General features: G+C 38.1%; 1 protein-coding gene across 1 annotated transcript; it reads left to right on the top strand.

Annotated features, from left to right (window-relative positions):
- Positions 1–4,693: 4,693 nt before the first annotated feature.
- On the top strand, positions 4,694–6,790 carry hoxb13a (homeobox B13a). The gene is made up of 2 exons (XM_085352036.1): positions 4,694–5,399; positions 6,543–6,790. The coding sequence occupies exons 1-2, from the start codon at positions 4,694–4,696 to the stop codon at positions 6,788–6,790; spliced, it is 954 nt and encodes a 317-aa protein (XP_085208162.1).
- The last annotated feature ends 18,019 nt before the right edge of the window (positions 6,791–24,809 follow it).

Here is a 24,809-nt window from a genome sequence, read left to right as displayed (position 1 = left end):
TAAAAGTAAATGCTAGAAGACCTGTGAAACCGTTCCACTGGCCTTTATGAGGGTAAAAACAGGACATTTAGATGTGTATTTATTTAATTCTTTTTTGCGCAGACTAATCGGTTGTAATTAACCTATAACTATCACCAAATGAAATCAAAACATTAAAACATGATTAAGTCGACGCAGATATAATTTGACACGTACAGTTTGTAACGTTTCTGGGGAACGCGTAGTCGGCTCTATTTTCTTTTGATGTTACGTTTTCCAATATTTATATGCCCTGCTTCTTATAGCGCTTTCCTGCTCTACCTGAGCGCTCAAATCGTGTTCAATTAACCCATTCTGATTGATGGATACAGCGGAGAGCAACTTGGGGTTTGTTTCTAAGTTATGCAGACTGAAGCGGTTAGGAATCAAACCACAAATCTTCCGAGTAATAACTGACATGTTCTACCTTTTGGGTGCCAGCCACCCTTGTGGCAGGAACCACTCCCGTAGTTCAGGAGGTAGAACATCCCACGTACCTACCGTGTAAATTTCTTAAAATAAAATATATCAGTTTATGCTTGCTTTAGCCGTTAAATTCCATCTCTCACTTACTGTATGACATTTTATAACCTATACCGCTGATTTCGATTCATGGATTGCAGAAATATGGGGAAAATGAGACTGGGAATGTTTTAGTAATTTCACAGTGGCCCAGAGAAATAGGGTTAGCCTAGGAAACTAATGAAATGTATCAATGAATACGACACAACATTTTCTTTTTCTAAAATAAATGATGTATTAGCTTTATTTGTCTATAGACTGTATTTAGATTAAAAAGCGAAAATACATACATGACAAAATGCCCTGACGAAGACCAGAGGACGATTCAGGCTTGAAATAAAGTGTACTATCCTCATAGCGCTGTGTATTTGAAAGTGAAAATATTATTATTATTATTATTATTTTCAGAAACGACTTTTCAGTCTCTCTGTGAGTCTGTTGACTTCTATGTTATTGAGAATGGTTTTATTTTTTATTCACGATTCATTTTGAGTGAATTGCAGTCTGCTGATTTAACTCCATACCGGTTATAGTGGTAACATTGGGCCTCATCCGTGCGTGGCATCATCTAAGCAATTTTGAACACAACCATGGTGACACACAAGCACACGCAGACAGAGAGAGTGAGTTTCAAGGTGTGCGGTGGTCTTGAACTTGAAGTTGAACTCATTACAATATGTCTGTCTTTCTGGCTGTAACCCCCCAACCCACCCACCTTTCACGTTAAACTTGACCTTGACCTTCGGGGGCGGTCTGACATTTGACACCCCCACCAACAGCAGACCACACTGTGGGTTAGAGTCGTACTGTCTGGGTGGTTTGTTTGTGAAGTCTTGTCTGCAATAGGCCACGCTGCAAGGTTTGAATATTTTTGAACAGAAGACTTCAGCTATACAAAGCAATAGCGTCGATTTGAGCAGGTGATTCATCTGCATTTACGTCACCACTGAGCTGTTTATTTCCTTTCATTTCTAAAGGACTATGTCTACTGAAGCATTTTTAAGCTTTCTACTTTGTTGGGCAAAATACAAAATATTATTTTAATTTAAAAATAAACCCTCAACCTCGCAATCTACTGATTCCTCGTCAGAATAAATTGGAAATAAGTAAAATAAATGCCAAACTAACATGGGAGATTAATTTTCCTTATGTTGATAAAAAAAATTATTTTTAAATTATTTAGGAATAGAAATTTAAAAATATCCTATCAATAATGTTTACGGACTATATTGGTGATATTTCAGAATAACAATTATAGATATTATGCTTATCATGGACTTAATGTTAACTGTGTAAATTTATCATACTGGCGCCCCATTCACTTGTATTTTCAGACTTATTCATTTGCTTTAAAACAACACAAGGAAAATAAATGTTGCATATGAATATAACTGATGGCAATATTGTGAATATTTATTTATTTATTTATTTATTCATTGGCAGCTTCAAGATTTAAGATTGTATTTTTCACATACACAGAACTATTGCACAGCGAAATGTTTATATAACTGTCAATAACAATTAAAGATATTACAACAAAAATATAGAATTAAAACGAATATTTTCTTTCCTTGTTTTGATATTGTGATAGTATAGTCATATTGTGACGGCAAGTGAGGATTGGACAGGAGGTTTAGCCGGTCGTCTACTGGTTTCCCCAACCTGCATGTAGAAGTGTCTGTGAGCAAGTTGCAGCCATCCGAGTGTATGAACATTACTTTAAAAGTGTTCATGCATAGAAAAAAGCACTTGTGTGAATGCTTGATTGAGACCTTGAGTAAGAAAAACGCTTCAAGTGCTCACTTTTAGTATAAAAGCGCTATATAAATATTAAATATAATAGTGTTTATTCGAGTTCACCTGATAGTGAGCTGGAATAAACACCGTGATGGTTACATGTGTAAGAATATATTTTAGATACAAGTTTTACATTCAGCTTGTGTTGCTAATTTTGAATTCTAATACATTTCAAAACATTTAAATGATTGCACAGATTATTATATTTTATTTATTTAAAGTCCATTATAACGGCTTATTTCTTTATACTGTACGGATCCAGCCACTGTTCTATGACCACAAAGCTCAAACAAAGACTTGATCTGGATACGTATTTCCTCTTTATGTAGCTTGGTGACAAGTAAACTTCCGCATTCTTCACATTGTACAGGCTGTTGGCTTTACACGTGATCCTAAAGTCTGTCACTGTAATGTTACTGAAAACAAAGTCTGATATTAACGTGTTCGGATTAATTCTGCGGCACACGTAAAAGTGAACTTCCCCACCGTATATGCGCCTAATGGCGGACTCCCTGGTGAAAATGATGAAAATCCAGTGAACTCAAATGAGTGGCCCTACGCTTTTAAGCTGGAAGCTTCGGGTTAAGAGCTCATGGTAATGTGTAAGGAGTTTATTTTACCCACCACATTTCTCTTTAGATCTGCTTTCTGTAGATAATGAACTTGAACAAAATTATTCTAGAATGAATAAAAAACTGAAAAAATGCTTAATCTTTAAGTTTCCTTTTAAATTATTTGCAGAAGAAGTAGTCATATAGGTTCATTGCAGGCCAGAGATAAAACATGTATTGAAGCAAAATAATGGTTCCTGTCTGCAGTATTTCATTGACCAACCATTTCTTTTCCATGTCTTCATGTTCATTAATAACCTTTAGGAAATTCACTAATTTCTCACTTACGGCTTATTTAGCCTTCATGTATACGGCACATGGAGTGATTCAAAATAAAAATAATTACAGTAATTTCAATTACACTATAGAGGAGCATCAGAAGGATTAATTTCAAACCAAGCGCAGACTAAGTTCCCGTCTCCTATAAAAAATGAGAACAATAACTTCCCCGTAGTGAAATTGTTTCTTAATATAACGGCCCTTGAGTGCCGCGGAAACCTTTCTGAGACACTTTCAACCAAAGCCGTTTTTCTCAAGTTTTAAGAACTCCAAAACCCTTCCATAAATCTCCTTAACGTTTACTTTAGTCAGAACGACTGAGAGCGAGTTAAACTAAAACCTGGTTTTTGACTAGGTGGAGAAATGTTCCAGTGGGTGCACTTATTTTAATAGCCAAACTTTGCTTTTGAAGGCTTGAAAACATTCACGGTAATGATAAATTAATAATACGTTTTTCATGCATTTGAGAAGCACCGATTTTAAATGTGTTCACATCTGTATAAAACTGAGCATCTGGAGTTCCATATTAAAAGAAGAATAAATATTGAATAAATAAATAACATTTACACAACAAAATTTCAGTTTCTCTGAAAGTGTATAAGTTTCAAATCAGTTTGAAACTTATACACTTTACAGTTTACATTTTTGTTTCTTGTGGTTCAGGTGTGCTGTTAGTGTAGAATGGAGAGTATAGTTATTGAAAAAGTGATTATCTAAACGGTCAGTTCAGATATTGGCGAGTCGATTTCAGATATTGGCGAGTCCATTTGCACCACGTACTTTTATGCACGACACAAAAGAAGTTGGTCGAGTGATTTATTTTCATTGTCTTTCTTTCTTTCTTTCTTTCTTTCTTTCTTTCTTTCTTTCTGTTTTTAGGCAGACTAAGGTAATGTCACTCTTAGTATCGACCAGAGAACATCACATCACAGACTTGAGTCTGACGCAAAGGCAGCTGCAGAGACAAACTAAAGTAAACCAAACTACAGTAAGCTAAAGCGAATCTGCTCATTCCCTTCTCATATCACAGCTGGAAACTCATAAAATGCTTTTTCCCTCCTCTCACTGACAGTCCTCAACTAGTCTCTTCTACTCTTCTTTTTGCGCTTGTCCCATCACGTGATCACCCTGTCTCATCCAATAGTTATGCTCCCCTTACTTCTTGGTCCAGGGGGCTTGTTGCGTCAAGGCTGCGGCTGGGATGTAAGTGGAGATCCGGCCGGTTAGTGGGAGTCTTTGCTACCGAATGACACGCCGTCACTCCAACAAAGCAGCATACCGTGCTATGATAGTGCTGTACAAGTACATTTCTTGAGCTGCGTTTGTGTGTTTGTATTTGTGTGTGTATATGTATGTATGTGTAGTGAGCGCCAGTGATCAGCCTCATTCAGCAAATGTAGCAGCTTAGCGCCAGGAACGGACGGAGTCTGAGGCACACGAAGGCCAAAACGGGGAAGGGTGGGCATATGACAGCCTCTTTAGTACTCAATCCTCGCTGGCCAGTGGAAACGGTAATGTTTGTGTATGACAACAACGTGGACGAGTTGAACAAGAACATGGAGGGGCTGGTAGGTAGCGGCAACTTTGCCGCTGCCACTGCAGCAAGCCAGTGCCGCAACATCATGGCACATTCGGCGGCCGCCGCTGCTCTGGGTGGCCACCCGTCCAGCTTGGTGCACTCTTCAGGTGGGTATTCCACAATGGATGTGTCCGCTTCAGGCTCCGGTGAGACCGCTGCCTCTTCGGGGAAGCAATGTGCGGCTGTGCCGCACCAGAACTCGTCGGCCGCAACCGCATTACCCTACAGCTACTTTGGTAACGGCTACTACCCATGCAGGATGGGTCGGGCTCCTCTTAAGTCCTGTACACAAGCGGCCGGAGCCGCTCTCAGCTCACAGTACATGGACACAACAGTGAGCTCAGACGAATATCCGAACCACCGGGCCAAGGAGTTCGCCTTTTACCATGGCTATGCCAGCCCATACCAGTCGATGGCCAGCTACCTGGATGTGTCGGTGGTCCAAACGCTCGGCACCGGGGAACCGCGCCATGACACACTGCTGCCCATGGACAGCTACCAGCCCTGGGCTCTGACCAACGCCTGGGGAGGACAGATGTACTGCTCCAAAGATCAGGGACAGGCCGGCCACCTCTGGAAGTCCGCTCTTGCTGGTGAGTACTGCTGCTTTCAAGGTTCATAATAACGATTTTAAAACAGTTAAACAGAACTCTAACAGATTTTTTGTAACTATGACGCAACTGAACATATTTATTTAATAAAAATTACATTTAATAACAATTAAGAAATTAAAGGATTGACATTTGTTAAAACAAAAAACATCTCGGATGATTAATTTGCTCCGATAGTAAATTATCGTCTTCATAAATTTGGACTAAAATTAGGCGGTTAATGCATCGAGTTTCTTTGCAAAAGCAAGGCAATAATGTGCTTGAGGTTTGTGATGGCTGAGGTTAATCACTGCCCTTGAATCCCCATCTAGTTTAGGGCGTCACGTACAAGTGAAAATTAACGTCATGTTGATTGGATCCTTGATATTGTGAAAATACCAACATGTTGCAGACTCTAACTTAGAAATGAGCCTTGCATTGCCATCTCTTGGTGCAGAGTGAAAAACATTTTGGTGTTTCGTTCAATATCGTTTATTAACCAAGTGAGATAATCATTTTATTGCTGGGGCCTTCCAGTTAATTTAATGGTTATCATAATGGTTATTATGATGAGAGACATGTTACTCTGCTGCCACTGCTAAAATTAATGAATGAATAAATAAATTAAATAAACAGGAAAATTTACTTTCATTATTAACATTGTAATTAATTCAATAATAATGATGGAAATAATTAATCCTCTTGGCCCAATATTCACAGTGAACAGGAAAAACCCTAACGCCCACTCCACTTCTCTCTTTATTTAACACACACATCGCACAAATGTAGAATTAAACTAAAAACACTGTAAACACAAAGTCAAGAGAAGACACAAAATGCTGTCCTTGTGACAGTCTATGTGGAGTAGAATAGATGCGTGCACTGTGTTTAAAGACGCCATTTTTTGTAGGTCAATTTGAACTTAACCCAGACAGCAGATATTCGTTTCCCGTCTGCCTCGCAGGATTGTATCCAGTCCGATCGAAACATAAAGTTCCCGTTCACTTCCTTAAAGATGCTAAATTGTGCTCGACAAATATTTTATCGGCACTTACACTATTACAGCAATCGTGGAGTGTAGAGCTTGAAAATGTATCATGGTGTGTGCAGCCCATCACCTTCAGACTGGCTTTTTCTCTTTGACAGATGTGGTGGCGCACCAGAACGACAGCTTGTCTTTCCGCCGAGGCAGGAAGAAACGGATACCTTACACCAAGGTCCAGCTCAAAGAGCTAGAGAAAGAGTACGCAGCCAACAAGTTCATCACAAAGGACAAGAGGAGAAAGATTTCGGCCGTGACCAACCTGTCAGAGCGACAGATTACCATCTGGTTCCAGAACAGGAGGGTGAAGGAGAAAAAATTCGTGGCCAAAGTGAAGAGCAGTACTCAATAGCATGCAGGTCACTGCTCTTTGGACAATTCGTAACAGTTGAGATAATTAACAGTGAATGGAAAAAAGTAAAGAAACTGGAAGTGGGACCTCTCACAGACTGTAATTACAGAACTTTCCTGACTGCTTTGATAATATATCTGTCTAGTGTGTGTCTTCCACTGTCAGTGTTGTCCGTGCCAAGTAGCCTATAGCATAACTACTATGCTCTCCATACTGTTTATATCGCATGTAAAACAGTAACCAAATCACAGTGTAACACTAAATAAATTTTGTCCCACCCCAATAAAGGTGTTATGTTTTTAAAATAATTTTCTATGCCTTGAGGAGGCAAACAAACTTTTATTTAACATTGAAAACTGATATCCGAAATTAGACAAACAGCAGAGGAATCCATATTGCGCTTGTTGATTAAAACTGTTCACGATAGACCAGATTCACTTACCAAGTCTGCCTCTGGAGGAACGCTCCCTGTGGTGGAAGCCTGTCTCATGGAATGGTAAGCATTCTGGTTTTCCATGCCTGTGACAGAACCGCGTATGGGAGAAGAAGAAAAAATCATTAGTGTACTTATTATTATCATAGACATTGGAAATGTGTTTTAATATATTTACTTGTTAAAAAGTATTTATAAAAATATTATTTAAAAAATGCTAAACAAAAACTCTCGTTCCTTTCTTCCCTTTTTGAACATTCTATCCATAACATTAACATTACAGAGAACTAACGTGAACAGTATTTTAATTTTAAATAAAGTTAACTTAGCAATTCATATCAGTTCAATATTTCGTGAATAATAATAATAATAATAATAATAATAATAATAATAATAATAATAATAATAATTCCAGAACAAAACTGAGTAGAGACTTCAAATCGTGTTATTTTCTTTGCGCTTTCTGCAAGTTCTTTTAGCCTGCACTGTGCGTGCGTTTGAGACAGACACACAGAGAGAGAGAGAGAGAGAGAGAGAGACAGAGAGAATAAGGAGGGTGGGGGGGAGGGACAAAAAAGACCCTGACCTTGAGCGTGATGTGTGATGATAATAATAATAATAATAATAATAATAATAATAATAATAATAATAATAATAATAATAATAATAATAATTGATGTTCCGTGAAGATAATCCTAGAAGCTCCTGTAGAACAAAACAGAATTGTCTGTGCGTATGTATACAATTTTTTTTAGCCTGCATTGTATGTAGCTCTCAAACACAAACGTGAGGGTGGGTGACCTTGAAAATCATGTGACCAGACAGGCTTGTATCAAGTCTTCCATGAATATTTTATAATAGCGGGGTGTGTGAGGGACATCACTAACAATACACACAATATATACGGGCCACTGCCATGCACCACAGATTACAGCTACACATGAGTTCACCACAGTTTTTACTCGCTATGGTTTCAATGCGATGTCCAGCCCTTTAACATTAGTGTGCTTTCTGGCGATTGGGATCTGTTTTAATTTACATAGTCTGATTGTGTGGATGCAAGACAAAGTATACCTTGATAACTTTGTCTCGCATATATGCGAGACAAAGTATGCGACTTTGGCAATCGATAAATGCCACTCCATTTCATAAATGTTCAGCACTGGTGAAGTCAAAAGATTTCTGATGTGAACTTCTTGCGCAACGCTGAAATCTGAGTCCTCAATCTGAAAACCATGAGCAACGTTTTTTGAATTTAACAAATCCTTTGACTGTGTTTTATGGGCGATAAACCGAGTTCTAAACATTTACGTTAATGCTCAAACATAACTGAAATGAATGAATAAACTATTATTATTATTATTATTATTATTATTATTATTATTATTATTATTATTATTATTATTAAGAACTGGGGCACCGGACCTTGTGTCGGATCTTATCACCTCTTTACCAGACACACAGATTGTGGTTAGTAGGCTTTATAGATGCAGAATATGCTGAGTAGTTTGATAACCACTTCACTTAAAGGTAATTTGTTTGGAAACGCACACAATGTGGGCTATCCTCAAATAAATTTGAAAGTGTTTATAGGGAGAGGATGTAGCGACGGATTTAAGAGGGTGCTATAATCAAAGATCTTTGAAACATTTTTTGACGCAGTTTTGTGTGTCCAAAACAAGGGTTTAATATTCACATAGGCTGTCCAGATTCTAACAAATAAAATGTGGGGCAAACACAGTGTTTATGTGGGACAACATGGGACAGGTGAACAATGCTGAGAGTTACTCTGAAATTTTGATATCTAAACTAAAATTAAAAATACAATAAATTGTGGCTGATACAGGATTATCATTTAGCTTGTACAGGCTAAACATATCATATTTCCAACAATTTGGTTTGTCCTTATGATCTCAATCAATAGTTGGTATATGCTCAGGCCAATATTCTTTAATTATGGTCAATTGCTTTTGTAAACTTTGCAAACTTTATCCAGTTATGACACACATATTGTTACAGTACTGGGTCTGTGACCCAATATTTATGTTTCAGATTCTGATTTAATATTCTTTGACTTTTGTTATTTCTGGTTTTGGTTATCTTTATTTCTTAAGTTCTTAGTGATGTTAGTTCTTTCTCCCTTAGTATTTATCTGTGTTTAGTCTCTGTTCCCTTGTCACATGTCTGTGCTTTTCCCGTGTCCCACGTTTCATGTATAGTCAACTTTGTCTCTATGTTCCTTATGTCTCCCCAGTCACTGTGTTAAAAGTGTGTGTCTTTGGTTGGTGTGTTTCTCTTTTTTATTTTGATAGTTCCGCTTCCTGTGTTCAATGTATTCAGTTTTGCTAACTCCTCGTCTTGTTATGTCAGATTAGCACTAGCTGTGTTTCCCTCCTGTTTCCCATTCCCTCATTACTCTCTTGTGTATTTAAGCCCCGTGTTCTCCTCTGTCCATTGTTGTTTCATGCTACTGTTATAGCTGCATGTTCCTCTATGAGCCTTGCAATGCTTAATTCTAGTTTCTCAGTTTACAAGTTTTATCCTTGTCTCTAGTGTCTAGCTTTTGTTTTAGTTTTCTTGTATTTAGTATTTGAATTTTTGTACACCCAAAATAAAGCTGCCTCCCTTAGTTCACTCTTTCGGGTCGCGAGTCCTGCATTTGGGTCCCATCCTGCCTGCCACACAGCCAGACCTTGAGACATATACTAAGTGATTTCACACAACATTTCCCCCCCAAAGTGAAAATGAAAAATAACATTGGCAAAAAAGTCCAAACATCGATTTCTCAGAACATGCTGCTGTTCCATTTTTGTTTGTGATAGTTTCCATCATATTAAACATTTGCTGCAGCAAGAGTACTGACAGTGAGTAGAAAGAGAGAGCATATTTCTCCTGTATTGGCCTCCCTTCATTGGCTCCCTGTTAAATCCAGAATTTAATTCAAAATCATGCTCCTCACATACAAGGTCTTGAATAATCAAGCCTCATCTTATCTTATCTGCTGAGGAGTAGGGCATTAGACTGGCTAACCTTCTTCAGACTATAACAAAAAGTTTTCCTTTCATGTACATAGATGTGGGTAAAAACCAGACTAATAAGCGCTAGTTCTAAATGTCCTTTAGAACTAGTCACAGTGCCTCAAGATTTGGGACAGGAGCACAGGGAACAAAAACGCTGTGTCACGTTCTGAGGGACATTTGGTCACCCTCGTGGCCCAAAATTCAAATGACTATCAAGGAGTGCCTTCTTGATCGCCATGTGGTCCCTTCCAAGTGGTTTTGACCACCGGTACAGGTTGTCTTTTTTTTTCTGCTGTAAAAAGGTCAAACAAACCTGAAATGCAGCAAAGAAAAATCAATTTTATTGTAAGAGAAATTTTTAAAATTCAGGAATTGTTATTGAATAAAAACACTTTTCAGAATTTCTTGTCTTAAAACAGTTTTGGTCTATATCCAAATCTCTACCATGAATCCCCAGAAATAATTTACACAAAATCATATTGATGGCTTCTTTTTCATGGCCGTAATTTTTATTTTATTTTATTTATTTTTTTGCTTCATTGGGCAATGTCTTTTAAATGAGAACATTTCAGTCCACCAGAAAATGGTTTTCATTGCACTGAGCATTTCATCTGCACATTTCATGGAAGTGACACTGTAGACTTTTTAAAGAAAGTCCAAGTCCACTCAAGGAGTGCTGACTATAAATTTCATGGGGTGACAGCAGAAATATAATAGTTTAAGTAAAACTATAAAGGAAAATGCTTCTGTAAAACTTGACTGGTGTTAAATGCATGCACTTTTTGTGTTCCTGTCAAATTGAAGTTAATTGCTTCAACAGACCTGCTTCTAAAAGTTCTTAGTTCTCTTTCATTGGATACTTTGCTTGAAGTCAGTTAATTGTATTAAACAAATAGAATATGTATACACATGCTTCAGATACAATCAAAGATGAAATGTGAGATTTCTGTGTGCAGGAAGATTTTTACAGTAATATCTACAGGCTCAAATATGTGGCTTAGAATACAGTGTTAAAAATTGAAATACAATATTAAATACAACTTTATTTGCTTTGCCAGGGCGATTTGGCAGAACTGAAGTGAAACTCCAGGGTCAAGTGTACATTAAAGCATACAATGTATTAATTAGAATGAACTGGACAGCAGTAGTTCATTGCTGACCTGAAGCTCACAAAGTTACTTCTCCCCTTTATTTTGCATACCAGCGAGGAGGAGGAGATGAAAGAGCAAGCCTTTGAGCTGGACCATGCTATCACTTTATTCACACATAACTATAGAAAATCCCTTTAATCCACACATGCATTTTAAATATGTCTTTCACTTAGCATGCCTTTTTATCTTTACTAAAGAAAAAAAGGCATGCAGCATCTAATGTAGTATGCAAAAGTCTGGGGCAGGGGTCTGAGCTGTGGGCCACTGCTGGTACTGTCATCTCATTGGAGGGCCACTTTAGTGTTCAACTAGTAAATTTAACTTCAATTGTGAATACAATTTTTTCCCTCACGCTTACAGTAACTAACTGAAGCCTTTCATTGAACTACCAAATAAATACATTGGTACTCTCTTTCTGACCAGACACGTGGCAGCACTTCTGCTATCATTTTGTTTGTATTTAACAAAATAAAAATGCAGACATAAGTGTATATATTAGTTTTTGACAGCCAGTGACAAATAACTGTCTCACTGAACTAACACAGCCAATCCGGATGTTTGTACTCTCTTCTCATATTGCTTTCATATTAAATCATTTTTTGCTTTTTAAATAACTTATTTTAACATTGCACTCAACAACAAACGAATCCTCCCAAGCAAAAAAAGTAACTTCAAGGGCAAAATTGCATTGTATTTCTTCACATCGATATGCATGTAGGGGTGACGTGGGCCTCAAGTGGCTCCCGGGCCACGAGTTTGAGACCCCTGGTCTAGAGCCACCCCTTATTTCTTTATATTTTCCTTACTAGGAGCAAAACTTGTCATTTTTAAGATTGTACTTGAGCCATAGTTTTTTGAAGCAGTGGCGTGTCCAGCAGGGTGGCCTGGGGGGGCACAGGCCACCCCCCCAACCAGACTGGCCACCCCAGGTGCCACCCCAAAGGCAAAACAATAAAATTCAATCAAATATCAAATGTACGATTATGTTTTCACGGTGAAGCTCAGATATCCGAGTGTAAGTGAATGCAGCATCGGCTTCTGCGCTATGTGCATCACTTTAGCAAAGGTAGGAGAGCCAAGCACGAAAGACGGCACTGCAGGAAACAATTTTTCGGTGAAAGAAAATGAGGACAGAATAAATGTCCCGGTAAGTAATATTAAGTTTGTTGAGTTTAGTAAACTTCGGTGAAATTAGAATACCAAGGAAAAAATAACACTTAAAGAATTATTGCAGCCGTCGAATATTTCAGACAGTATGCTACTGAGGGGAGCTAACATAAGAGTTATGCGTTATAAGATATAATCTAAGTCGTAACATTGCTGTATGGAGCTGCAGATTTGGTTGCAGGTTAACATAGCTGGACTGGCCATCGGGCATACCGGGCATATGCCCGGTGACTTATTTTTTATTTTTTTTTGTAATGGCATGAACAATGAGAGGTGGTGGATTGGCCAGATGCAGGTCGATGTGTAAAAATAACTCAGTTGTTTGGTGGTGGCTATGGCAGGGCTTCCACAGAGGCCAGCAGGTGGATGAGGGAAGGGGAGGCAGGAGGAGAGCCCAGAGGCAGCCGCCAGTCCGAGTGTCAGGTGAACTGAGCTTCAGGTAAGAAGTTATGACCTGCAGTCTATGTGGGTCAGATATAAACCAAGTTTAGGTGGAGTTTATTTTCGTTGTGCTGACTTTTTACTGTCAGTTACAATAACTCATACTGCGTTCTAGCCAGCTTGACGGAGTTTCTACACAGCTGGGTGGGTGCTGTGATTTTACTGATAGTGAACTTCTCTCATTCCCCCCTCCCCCCCCCCCTCTCCTGTTGCTACTTCAATCATGAAACTGATCAATGATCAGCTGATCGGCTTTTCTCTCTTGTTTATTTATCGCCCACTTTGTGCCAGAAAGAGGAAACCAGCAGATGTCGCACTAAACAACAGCAGCACATTTAAGCTTGATCAGCTGATGTTAGAATTTATTTAATATTAATTTCTAGTATCAGCTGATGTTGGCTGGAGCCACAGCTGTAAAGCTGCTGGTCATGATGTCGGTTTGGTTATCTGGTGAGAGGGAAACATGAAGATGAAACCAGGAGATGTCCTTACTGAATCATCGGAGCTGAACAGGTGATGGAGAAACAGGTTTACCTTTTAGTTCACATGAATGAGTTGAAGTTATGAACTGTATCTGAGAGACAAATAACACCAGGATCCTTTTTTTATGTAGCTGACAGCTGGTAACTGTGCAGGGGCGGGTCTAGGAAAGTTTTGCCAGGGGGGCAGGTAGGGCATTAACAGGAAAGGTGGGGCACAAAGAAATACTTTTCTTTCTTATTCTCATTTAAAATATCTAGCTTTTATTAAATAATTATCTAAATCTTACAACCAAAGTTTTTATCTGATGTAAAATGTATAGAAATCATACATATACCAACAAGACAGTGTACATATGGAAAAGATATATATAAATTTTATAAAGTTTGTATCTGTCTTGTGTGAAACTTGTATGAAAAGCATGAAAGAGTAAAAACAGATATAAGATCCCTTGAAAGATTATATAATGAATCTTGTATGTTTTGGATACTAAAACAATATATGAAAGTAATAAGAAAGTGGCCACTTTCATGAGTAAATCATATAAGTTTTTACTATTTCTTTTCCATATGGGCACTGTCACAACAGCATTTGTTTTCATTCAAAGTCTTTATGGCTTTAATACCTGGTGGGCCGGTCTATAGTCAAAATGCCCGATTTTCTGTCCCAGTCCAGCCCTGCAGGTTAATACTGGCAGTGTCACCATGCCAGCTGACTGTATTTCATCATCAGCCAGTGTTGCTCTTGATCAATATTACCAAAGTTTACCATAAGGCAGCATAGAAAGTATTTACTTGCTTTCAGGTTTTATTCAAATGTTAGTCTTTTCATTTGTTTCCACACTTTTTTCCTGTTTCAAAATCAAACACCAGTTTGTGAGAAAATTGTATTGTATTATAGGATTGTTGAATTATGGTTAATGGTTGGTAGAATTTTTTTTAAACATTATCTGCCAATTACATCTGCCACCCTTCTCCAAATCTGTGCCCCTACCTGGCCCCCCCAACAAAAATTTTCTAGACACGCCACTGTTTTGAAGGTCTTATGATAATTGCTATATTTTCACTGACTTTTCAGGCCACTCCTTGTACCTGGCCGTTGTCAGAGGAATTTTTATTTTTTGTTTGTTTTTTAAGCCACTTAACACTCATTTAATAACCACTGAAAAAATAAAAAGGTATCTAACTGAAGGTAGGAACCAGTGTTGTTTAAACACATAACAGACAAGCACTAAAAATTTATACACTTAGTTACTAGCAGCCTGCCACAAAAATAATCCTCTCCACCCCCATTTCTTTAGCTGAATCTATAAAAATGATAATGATAACACAATTCAACAGTCATTTTTTTCACCGTGGGTTATTTCAAGGAGTATCGCTGAATAGTTGGCATATCTTGGCATGGAAGGACATGCAGGTCAGAAACCATTGCTGTCAAGAAGACATTTTAAGGAAGAGAAACAGCATTACAAACTGCAGATGCGTTGGATTTAAAAACACACAATGGACACTCCTACCCAGAGACCTGACCTCATAATTATTAAATCAGTGTGGGATCATCATGAAAGAGAATGGAATAAAAGGCAATCAGCATCTAAAGAAGAGCTGGAATGCCGAGCTAGTTATACAAGATATTAAAGATAAAGATATTAAAGATATTACAAGAAAGCTTTGGTAGGAGTCATGTTGTCATATGTTTCCACAAATTACTGTACCTATTGCCCATGTTCCTAGTAAAATAGAAAAAATGCAGGACTCAAGACTATAATTTTATGTAACTCTTTAAGAACTTGACAATATCTGTTGAAAATGTCACAAAATTAAGAGCAAAAAACACCAAGGGTAAATAAATAAATAAAAAATATATAATCAATAAAACATAAAAAATCTGAAATATAAGTAAAGTGATCTTCAATTTAAAAATGAATGCAGTAACACACACATATGAAAGAATCAGAAAGAACATTCAAATTTACTTTATTTATTTTATTAATGATTAAGTGCATTTTATAGATTATTATTCAGTACTTTTATTCAGGAAGGGTTTCAATAAAGTTATTATGCTTTCAAAGGAGTGGATCATTTTCACTGTGGAATTTTCAGGGTTATCACGCATCACTGGCATTTATATGTTTATATATCAGTGCACAGCTAATATTTTGCAGAGGAATTTTAATATTTGTTAAATTATATTATATACTTAGTCAAAATTCAACATTGGATCCAACCAACCATTTTTTTTAGAGACTAAATTGACTAGACTTAAAACAACAACAACAAAAAAAGAAATGGCATAAAAAAGAAAAGAAAGATGTTCAAAAGAAAGCTGCCTATACACATTTATCCACAGCTGGGATTGACAGTGGTGTGAAGTGAAATTAAATATTATACTTAAGGGGGGTCACAATGATTTCATTATCAGATGCATTATGTGTGCAAATAAATTTATACATGGAAGACAGCTTTAAAAAGATTGACTTGTACAACCACAAACATGTTTAGAGATTAATATAAGAGATCAGCGAGCTAGATAGTATCACACTATACCTGTGACCTCAGGAAACTTGCCTTTACTTTGTAGTTTGCCTGTGTACAGAGGTATGCAATGTCATGTTTTATTTAGCATAAATAAACACAAAAAACAACAAAAAAATAAAATAAGAATTAAATTCTATAATTGAATAATTTAAATCAAAGAACTTAACTTAAATTGATAATGTATTTATTCTAAAAAGTATGATAAAATACTTTAGCCGAGTTATGAGTAAGGCTGCATAAAGCCTGGAAAACAGTATAAAATTTCAAAATTAAACCATTATTTATCACCCCTAAGCTTTACAAATTACACAACTAAACCTAATGAATACTCAATGAAATTCAGTTATTCTAAAGTCAATAAATTATACTAAGTACAAATTATGATTTAGAGGCATAAAACAAAGTGTCAATTCACTACACACACACACACCTTCTCTAGGGTATGCTTTACATCAGGAATGCAGGACTGTAGCTCTTTTTTTTCCCGTCTCAAATTCGTGTTTAACAGACTGCAGATGCACACACACACACACACACACACACACACACACACACACACACACACACACACACACACACACACACACACACAAACCATCTTTAGCCATCCTTCTCTGTGTGCATTGCAGACTGATTTTTTGTTCTCCAGGTTGAATGTTGAAGTTGAACTTGAGACAGACAGACAGCTTGTAAACTGTTGGCAGTCTGGCCCTTGTCTAGTGCGGAATGGCCTGGGGGAAGTGGTGGCAGCAGTGGAGGGGGGAACTGAATTCAGCAACCCTTTTTTAAACCAAATGCTTTCATATGCACATACAATCTCTGATCTGTTTCAAGTTCAAGATCTGTTAAAAAAAATACAGTTAAAAAAATACACACTGGACTAGGTAGCACAGATATTGGATGTAAAATGGTAAAACTGTTGAAGCTCTAGAATGGAGAATATATGAAATCAAACTAACTTTAAATTGAGATGTAAAGAAATAACACTACTACTGTGTGTGTGTGTGTTCGTGTGTGTGTGTGCATGCATGTAACTATGTGTGTATGCGTGTGTGTCTGAGTATGTGTGAATTTTAACAGCTCAGGAAGAAAAGGAAATGACTATAAACACACTATACAGCCGGACAGGCCTCCAACAAAGCCTTTGTGTGTGGGATGGTGAATGCCAGCCTGGTTTGAAAAACACGGAAAGAGTTTCCTGGAATTCAGAGGAGCAGGAATAAAAAAACAGCTTTATTTAACCTTCATTTATTTCATCAGCTGCATATTTCTAAAGTTGATAAACAGTAAATTCAGTGGAAATTATTGGCATATAATAAACAAGGCAATTACATTTATTTCTCTTGTACAATTATTACTTTTAGTATATTCTTAATAAGGTAACATTCAAAATATGAATCAATACAAAATAATTTAGTTTATTTATTAACACTGTTGCAATGACATGTTGGTATTCCTCTTCAGTAGACCATTCTATGTTTGATACCAGAATAATTATGTATAACATGCAAAGGTAAGGGAAGACATTAGAAATTATATATATATATATATATATATATATACATATATATATATATATATATATATATACATATATATATATATATATATATATATATATACATATATATATATATATATATATATATATATATATATATATATATAAACGTATCCATTGTGTAAGAAAATTAAATATATATATGGCCTGTATTTATATAGCGCTTTACTAGTCCCTAAGGACCCCAAAGCGCTTTACATATCCAGTCATCCACCCATTCACACACTGGTGATGGCAAGCTACATTGTAGCCACAGCCACCCTGGGGCGCACTGACAGAGGCGAGGCTGCCGGACACTGACGCCACCGGGCCCTCTGACCACCACCAGTAGGCAACGGGTGAAGTGTCTTGCCCAAGGACACAACGACCGAGACTGTCCAAGCCGGGGCTCGAACCGGCAACCTTCCGATTACAAGGCGAGCTCCCAACTCTTGAGCCACGATCGCCCCAATGGTTTCTAGAAATTCATTTTCAGTAGACATGTTAAATATTTTACTTATACCGGTAATAAAAATCACAGTTCTGAGTGAAAGACAGCAATTAACATCATTTACAGAATATACTGGAAAACTGATGAACCAACAAATCTCTTTTTGTAAATGTTGATATAAGAGATGTTTTAATTCTAATACTTTGACAAATGTTACATATTTCAAAAACAATGTTATACATCTTCTTAGATAGCTATTGCTTCAAGTATGCTCATCCTATATTCCTCATCCTCTAGATCACCAAGTCTGTAAATCCTGGTGATCTTTGTTCTTTGTTCAACCAGCTGACTACTCAGAGACGAAATCCTGCTGCCCACTTTCCACTGACTCCTCAGAAAACCACAAACTCTTTCAGCTCACACCTGAATTCCCCTCTGATATCCAATAGATCTACTTCATTGGGTCTTGGAACTTATTCTGTCAGTTTTTTGTGTGTACTCTAAAGATTAATATTTTAAGTTGCAGTCATGCTTTGTATCTTGGAACTTTGTAATGCACTGCACTGCATGATAAACCCTGACAAAACATTATGCAGCTGAAAACATCAGTGACTGATGATTATAAAAATGCTCAGAGTCAATAAAAATGGCACAGAGGTAATGCAAAATAGTCATATTATAGGCCAAGAAATACATTCAAGATGAGATTGATAGTCGTTATTAACAGGTCAATAGCTCGCGAAATTATTTCCTACAGTGAACTGATGCCTACACAAATTCTGTTCCCACCCATATAATTGAGGGCCCTACAAGTGGCAAGAGACAATGCAACCTGATACTGTGACATGGCATTTACACTGCAGGTCACTTTTTAAAATAACATCAATATGTAAGTAAATAAGGCTACGTTCAATCCGATATTTTCAAATCCGATCTGGGTCACTTTCGTATGTGGTACTGAATCCGATACATATCCGATGTTTCAGAAAGCGACTGCTGTGTGAACGGTCAGGTCGCATTAAATCCGTCTTTTACGTCACCGACACAAGACAGACGCCAATTATCAGCGCCAGAGAAGACATCGCGAACGCTTCTCTGGCCATCCCGTGTAGATATCAGTGAAACTGTTGGGCAGACAATGTTGGAGAAACGTGAACATTTTATTTGTACTGTATAATCTGCAGATTCTGACAGAAATCTGCAACTATCCTTTGAAGCACCGCTCCTCTCTAAAACAGCAATAAGGATCATTATTAGGTTATTTACATTATTATGTAAATAACAAAATAACTTAAAGAAAAAATTGGGAAATGTAAAGTCCGAACTCTTTATATTAAGGGCCATCTATCAAACAATACTGTTTGCTCTGGGTCTAAACAGAGCGCGTTGTGTGTGAAGTCTTCTTTTGCGCATGCGGGCCGCTTTGAGCGTTCACACTAGAGCGCGTTTGCTGTCGCATTTTATTTGTAGTGTGAACAGGCAGACAAAAAGATCGGATTTGATCAAAAAATCGGAATTGAGCATTAAGACCTGCAGTGTGAACGTAGCCTTAAAGTTTCTTTATACAGCAGATTTTGCAGACAAATGCCACAAAAAAACAGAAAATAATACAATCATAAATGCATCATCAAAGCATTAAAGCCCTTTAAGTCATCACAGGGTTCAATGCATTCCACAGTCTGGGTGCAATAGTTTTGAAGCAGGTGTGAGAGGCCACTAAAAGGTTTTGATTCTATGACATCAGGCTACGAGAAGAGGTATATATATATAGTTATATATGAATCATATCAACAATACAAGGAAGGGCTTCTCCATATAATGCTCTAAAACAGGGGTGTCAAACTCAAATACACAGTGGGCCAAAATTCAAAACTGGAACAAGGCCGCGGGCTAACATTAATATTTATTGAAAAAAAATCTTCCTCCAGATTTAAGAATGGATCTCTTCTTATGGACTCAAACAAGTTTTGCTGAAAAACTGAATATGGGACAAGCAAAGCTTAATACTAAACAATATATATATTAGCTGTATAATACCAGTAGGCCAGCTCTAATAATAATTTGGTATGGCGCCCGCGGGCCAGAGTTTGACACCTATGCTCTAAAAGTTACAAATAAAATTTAAAAAGTGCAGCAACTTTAAAACAGGGGTTATGAGTTCCTCTGTTTCAGAGAGCCAATAGTCTCGCTGCAGAGTTTTGGACAACCTGGAAACTATTCAGCCCTTTCTTGACACGTAAATAGACAATTACAATAGTCCAGTCTCGTAGAGACAAAAGCATGAATTATCATCTCAAGTTCACTTGCTGACACCATTGATTGAAGTTTTGAGCTGTTCCTCAAATGAAAGAAGCTAGTTCTTACTGTCTGTTTTAAGTTATATTTCTGGGAAAAAAGCTTTGTCAAAAATAACACCTAAATTTCTGAGTGACCAGGATCACCCAATTTCTGATTAACCTCTAGGACCTGGCGCCCAAATATGTGAACATCACATTTTGGGTTGTCTAGACCAAAATACTCAATTTTGGTCTACAAGGGCCTGATATTCACTTACGAGGACATTATACTGCCACTGTTCTTTTTTTTTCATTTTAAACGAAAGTCCTCATATGTGGTTCTCATTTATCTTCGAAATAAAAATTAGGTAAAAAAAAAATCTGTCCAAATATCAAAGAGAAATTAAAAATGTATGCCATGGAAGAGTTCGGTTCTTAGTAGGTTAATGTTGGACACTGCAATTTCCAACATTAAACAGCAATAATCAATTAATCAGCAATATAATCAAAGTTTCAGTTTTATCTGGGGTTAGCTGTAAATAGTTTTTATTTAAACATTGATTAATGTTAGTTAAGCAATTAATTAAAACAGACAGTTTGTGAACCTCTGAAGGCGTAAAAGAGCAGTACTGCTGAATATCATTAATATCTGGTCTAAAAGAAGAATATATATTAAAAAGAAAATAGGTCCCAGCACAGAGCCTTCAGGGACTCCACATTTAGACATAATCTGTTTTGCAGACACATTAAAACTCCCACCAGATTAGGATGTAGGATGAAAACCACTTTAAAACAGACTGGATATCTCAACCAGATTCTTCAGTCTTTTTATTAGGATAGTATGATTAATTGTGTCAAAAGCTGAGGAAAGGTCTAGTAAGACCAACGCTGTGTATTCTCCAGAATCGTCTGACATCATAATAGAGATGGACCGATCGGACTGATACTGACCGAAATTATTGGATCGGATATCGGAGAGAAATAAAAAATGTAATCCGATCCATTAAATATCATAAAAGCGCCTCACAAAACTAGCGACACAGTGTAACCCAGCTCATGACCTTAGCACGTGGGAGCAGTGTGCGTCTCGTGATAGAGCGGCTGTGGCGTGCGAAACCTGTCGGCGGTCTGGTTGAGCATTTGGAGCCTCGCTATGTGCTTCCAAACCAGCATTTCATAAAGCATTCCCACGTTAAGCTTAACAACCGATATATGGCGCGACTGCCTCTCTCCCCTTCCTCTCCTGCTGCTACTTCAATCATGAAACTGATCAACGATCAGCTGATCGGCTTTTCCGTCGCAACCCCCGTCTCTCTTGTTTGTTTATCGCCCACTTTGCGCCAGAAAGAGGAAACCAGCGGATAAACAACAGCAGCACGTTTAAACGTAATAAGCTGTTGTTAGAATTTATTTAATATTACTTTCTACACCAGGATTATTTTCTACGTTGCTGACAGCTGATAACTATGCAGGGGCGGGTCTAGCAAGGTTTTGCCAGGTAGGGCATTAACAGGGAAAGGGGGGCACAAAAACATACTTTTCTTTCTAATTGTCATGTCTGGCTTTTACAGTTTTTCTCGATTGCTTAAACACTATAACCAGGCCTCTAAATTAAAATTTCAAAACCGTAACGCTACTGTTCAAAAAGCTCACCCATTTCCCTGAACTATAAACACTATTCCCTGCTTTGACACATGACTCAAATTTGGTGAACTGTTACTGCAAAACTCTACACACAAATCCCTACATTTTACAGTGCGTACACCATGTAGTCATTTAGAAAGCACTAGCATGCAATAATGTTAACTTAAGTCAGCATAGCTTGAGCTCAATTAGCACACAATTAACCAGGTGGAAACACTAGGAGTCAAAATTTAGCACACACCAATCAGAACCTGCGATGGATAGATAAAAGGGCCAAAGTCAGCTCATTCAGGTTTGAAACAATGGATCCAAAGAGATGCAAAGGAGAGTGATTGAGGATGATCATCTTTTTCGAGGCATAAATGCCATCAGCCTCTCCACAATTGACCGCATCCTCCGAAAGAATCAATTCCGGATGAAACAGGCATACCGAGTCCCTTTCGAACGAAACTCTGACAGAGTGAAAAACCAACGTGTGGAATATGTTCAGGTATGAGTTTTGATACTGTATAAAGTATTGTGTACCATCACAGCATGGCAGTTTATGCTGCCATTTCAGCACTCTTGAACTGTGGTTCAGGGTACCGACTGACTCTACTGTGTTATGTGTTTTGCAGAGGATCTTTGAGATTGAAGGACGGCCTGTTCCCCATGAAATAATCTTTGTGGATGAGGCAAGTTTTAACCTGACCAAAAGAAGGAAAAGGGGGAGGAACATAATTGGCCATCGGGCTATTGTAAATGTCCCTGGTCAGCGTGGGGGGAATGTCACTATGTGCGCAGCCATCAGCCAACGAGGGGTACTCCACCGCCATGCCGTACTAGGACCCTATAACACTATGCTTCTCCTTGCTTTTCTTGATGGTTTAAGACAACATATGTTCCAGCTGGACTACAGGGAACCAGCACAGCCAGAGCAGCCTCACTACGTTGTTGTGTGGGATAACGTCAGCTTCCATCGCGCTGCTCTGGTTCGTGACTGGTTTACCAATAACCCAAGGTTTTCTAATATCTTTCTGCCTGCATACTCTCCCTTTCTAAACCCGATAGAGGAGTTATTTTCGGCATGGCGGTGGAAAGTGTATGACCGAGAACCTTATGTCCGTGTTCACCTCCTTCAGGCCATGGAAGAGGCCTGCCTAGACATATCAGTAGATGCATGCCAGGGGTGGATCAGGCATGCAAGAGGATTTTACCCCCACTGCCTGGCTGGGGCCAATATAGCCTGTGATGTGGATGAGATTCTCTGGCCTGACCCAGACCAAAGACAAGATGCTGAGGTGGGATAATGTTTCTGGTGTGTGTTGTACTGTATAGTACATGAATGACAATGTGCCACTGTACATACATTGGTTGCGTCTTTTGTGTTTATCATGTGACAAGGGTTTTGAAGGGGAGAACCATAATCAACCTATTTGTTTTGGAACTATTGTTTTGAATTAATTGTACCAGTGTGCAAAACTCTGTTGTAGTGTGTGTGTTTTTGAGGGCTTGTGTTTGATGTCTGAGGGCAAAGTTTGGTTTTTCAGCAGGAGTGAATAGTTTTGGGTGTGGAGCTTCATTTTGACCTGGAAATAGGATGTTTGGGAAATTGAGTGAGATGTTATGGATTTGTGTTTACTGTTGTGAGGATATGAGGCGTAGTTTCAAGAAATGTGTTTTAGCAATCGAGAAAAACTGTAATAAATAATTATCTGAATCTTACAACCAAAGTTTTCGTCTGATGTAAAATGTATAGAAATCCATTATTGTATATAGTAACTACTAAGTCAAATTTATAACCTAGAAAGCTACAGTACTCAAAGGTGGGAAACCTCGTTTGGCTCTTGGCGAAGGCGGTCGCACTTTACTCCTCTCCTCCTCTCCCTTATCTTAGCAGGGGCTTAGCCTCTTATGTCCTTGTCTAGTCTCGTGTTTTTTGTATTACTTTTCCCTGGAACACTCTCTCATAGTCTGTTCTCTAAAACCTAAAAGGGAATTATGGATTTGATCAACTGGTCCCTGAATGCTATTGACACCCTTTTCTCAACGAGAAGTCTGAGTGTCCGGGTGGTACTTTCCCTGCCGGATACACGATGGACGGGTGGCAGAAATGGAGAATCGTGTGCCTGGCGGGACTGTCGATCGAGGACACTGAAGATATCTACCTATCCGGAACCATGATAACAGGGTTCTTGCTGATCGGAGCTGGCTTGGCCCTGGCTTATCGAAGAATTAAGAAAGCAGAACCGGCTGTTCCCCCACAAGGCTGCCCGCTGGGATTGAAACGATGGGACGAGGCATGAGTTCTCAGAATGGGCTCATTGAGTGCAGCATGGATAAGATCTTGAACTCTGGACACACACACACACACATACACATACACTGATACGCACTCACTCATCCCCCCTCCCTTTCCAAACGCCTTCGATGCTTGTTCCCTTCTGGAGAACACGGCGGGTCTGAGCCCGCGCTGGAATAATAGCGCAGGGCAGGCAGTGGCGTGTCTAGAAAATTTTTGTTGGGGGGGCCAGGTAGGGGCACAGATTTGGAGAAGGGTGGCAGATGTAATTGGCAGATAATGTTTAAAAAAAATTCTACCAACCGTTAACCATAATTAAATAACCCTGTAAACCTAATAACTGAATGTGCTTTTAACTCTTATTAGAATGAGATTTTAACCACTACGGTGCAAAGTTTTTAGATACTGCGTTGATAAAGTACAAGAGATACAATCAGTGCTTTGTCAGTGTTTACTCAGCATTCAAGGACAGCAATATTTGCATAGTATTTTTACTGACATATAGTGCACATATGTTTTGGGCAAAAACATTTTTTAATATTAAAATACGAACATTTGTAACAAATAATTGACAAATCAGCCAATTCCAATGTAATAC

This window comes from Diplotaxodon limnothrissa, linkage group LG4, assembly GCF_057381915.1.
Source record: "Diplotaxodon limnothrissa isolate DT_005_m linkage group LG4, D_limnothrissa_male_GT1.1, whole genome shotgun sequence".
In the NCBI taxonomy this organism is placed as follows: Eukaryota; Metazoa; Chordata; class Actinopteri; order Cichliformes; family Cichlidae; genus Diplotaxodon; species Diplotaxodon limnothrissa.
Note: the sequence above shows the minus strand (reverse complement) of the source record. Positions and strands in the feature narration are given on the sequence as shown.

Excerpts from the sequence above, each read along its gene's own strand:
- hoxb13a (XM_085352036.1), top strand. The coding sequence starts at position 4,694 with ATGACAGCCTCTTTAGTACTCAATCCTCGCTGGCCAGTGGAAACGGTA. Across the intron at positions 5,400-6,542 it reads CTGGAAGTCCGCTCTTGCTG|ATGTGGTGGCGCACCAGAAC; the intron begins GTGAGTACTGCT and ends TCTCTTTGACAG.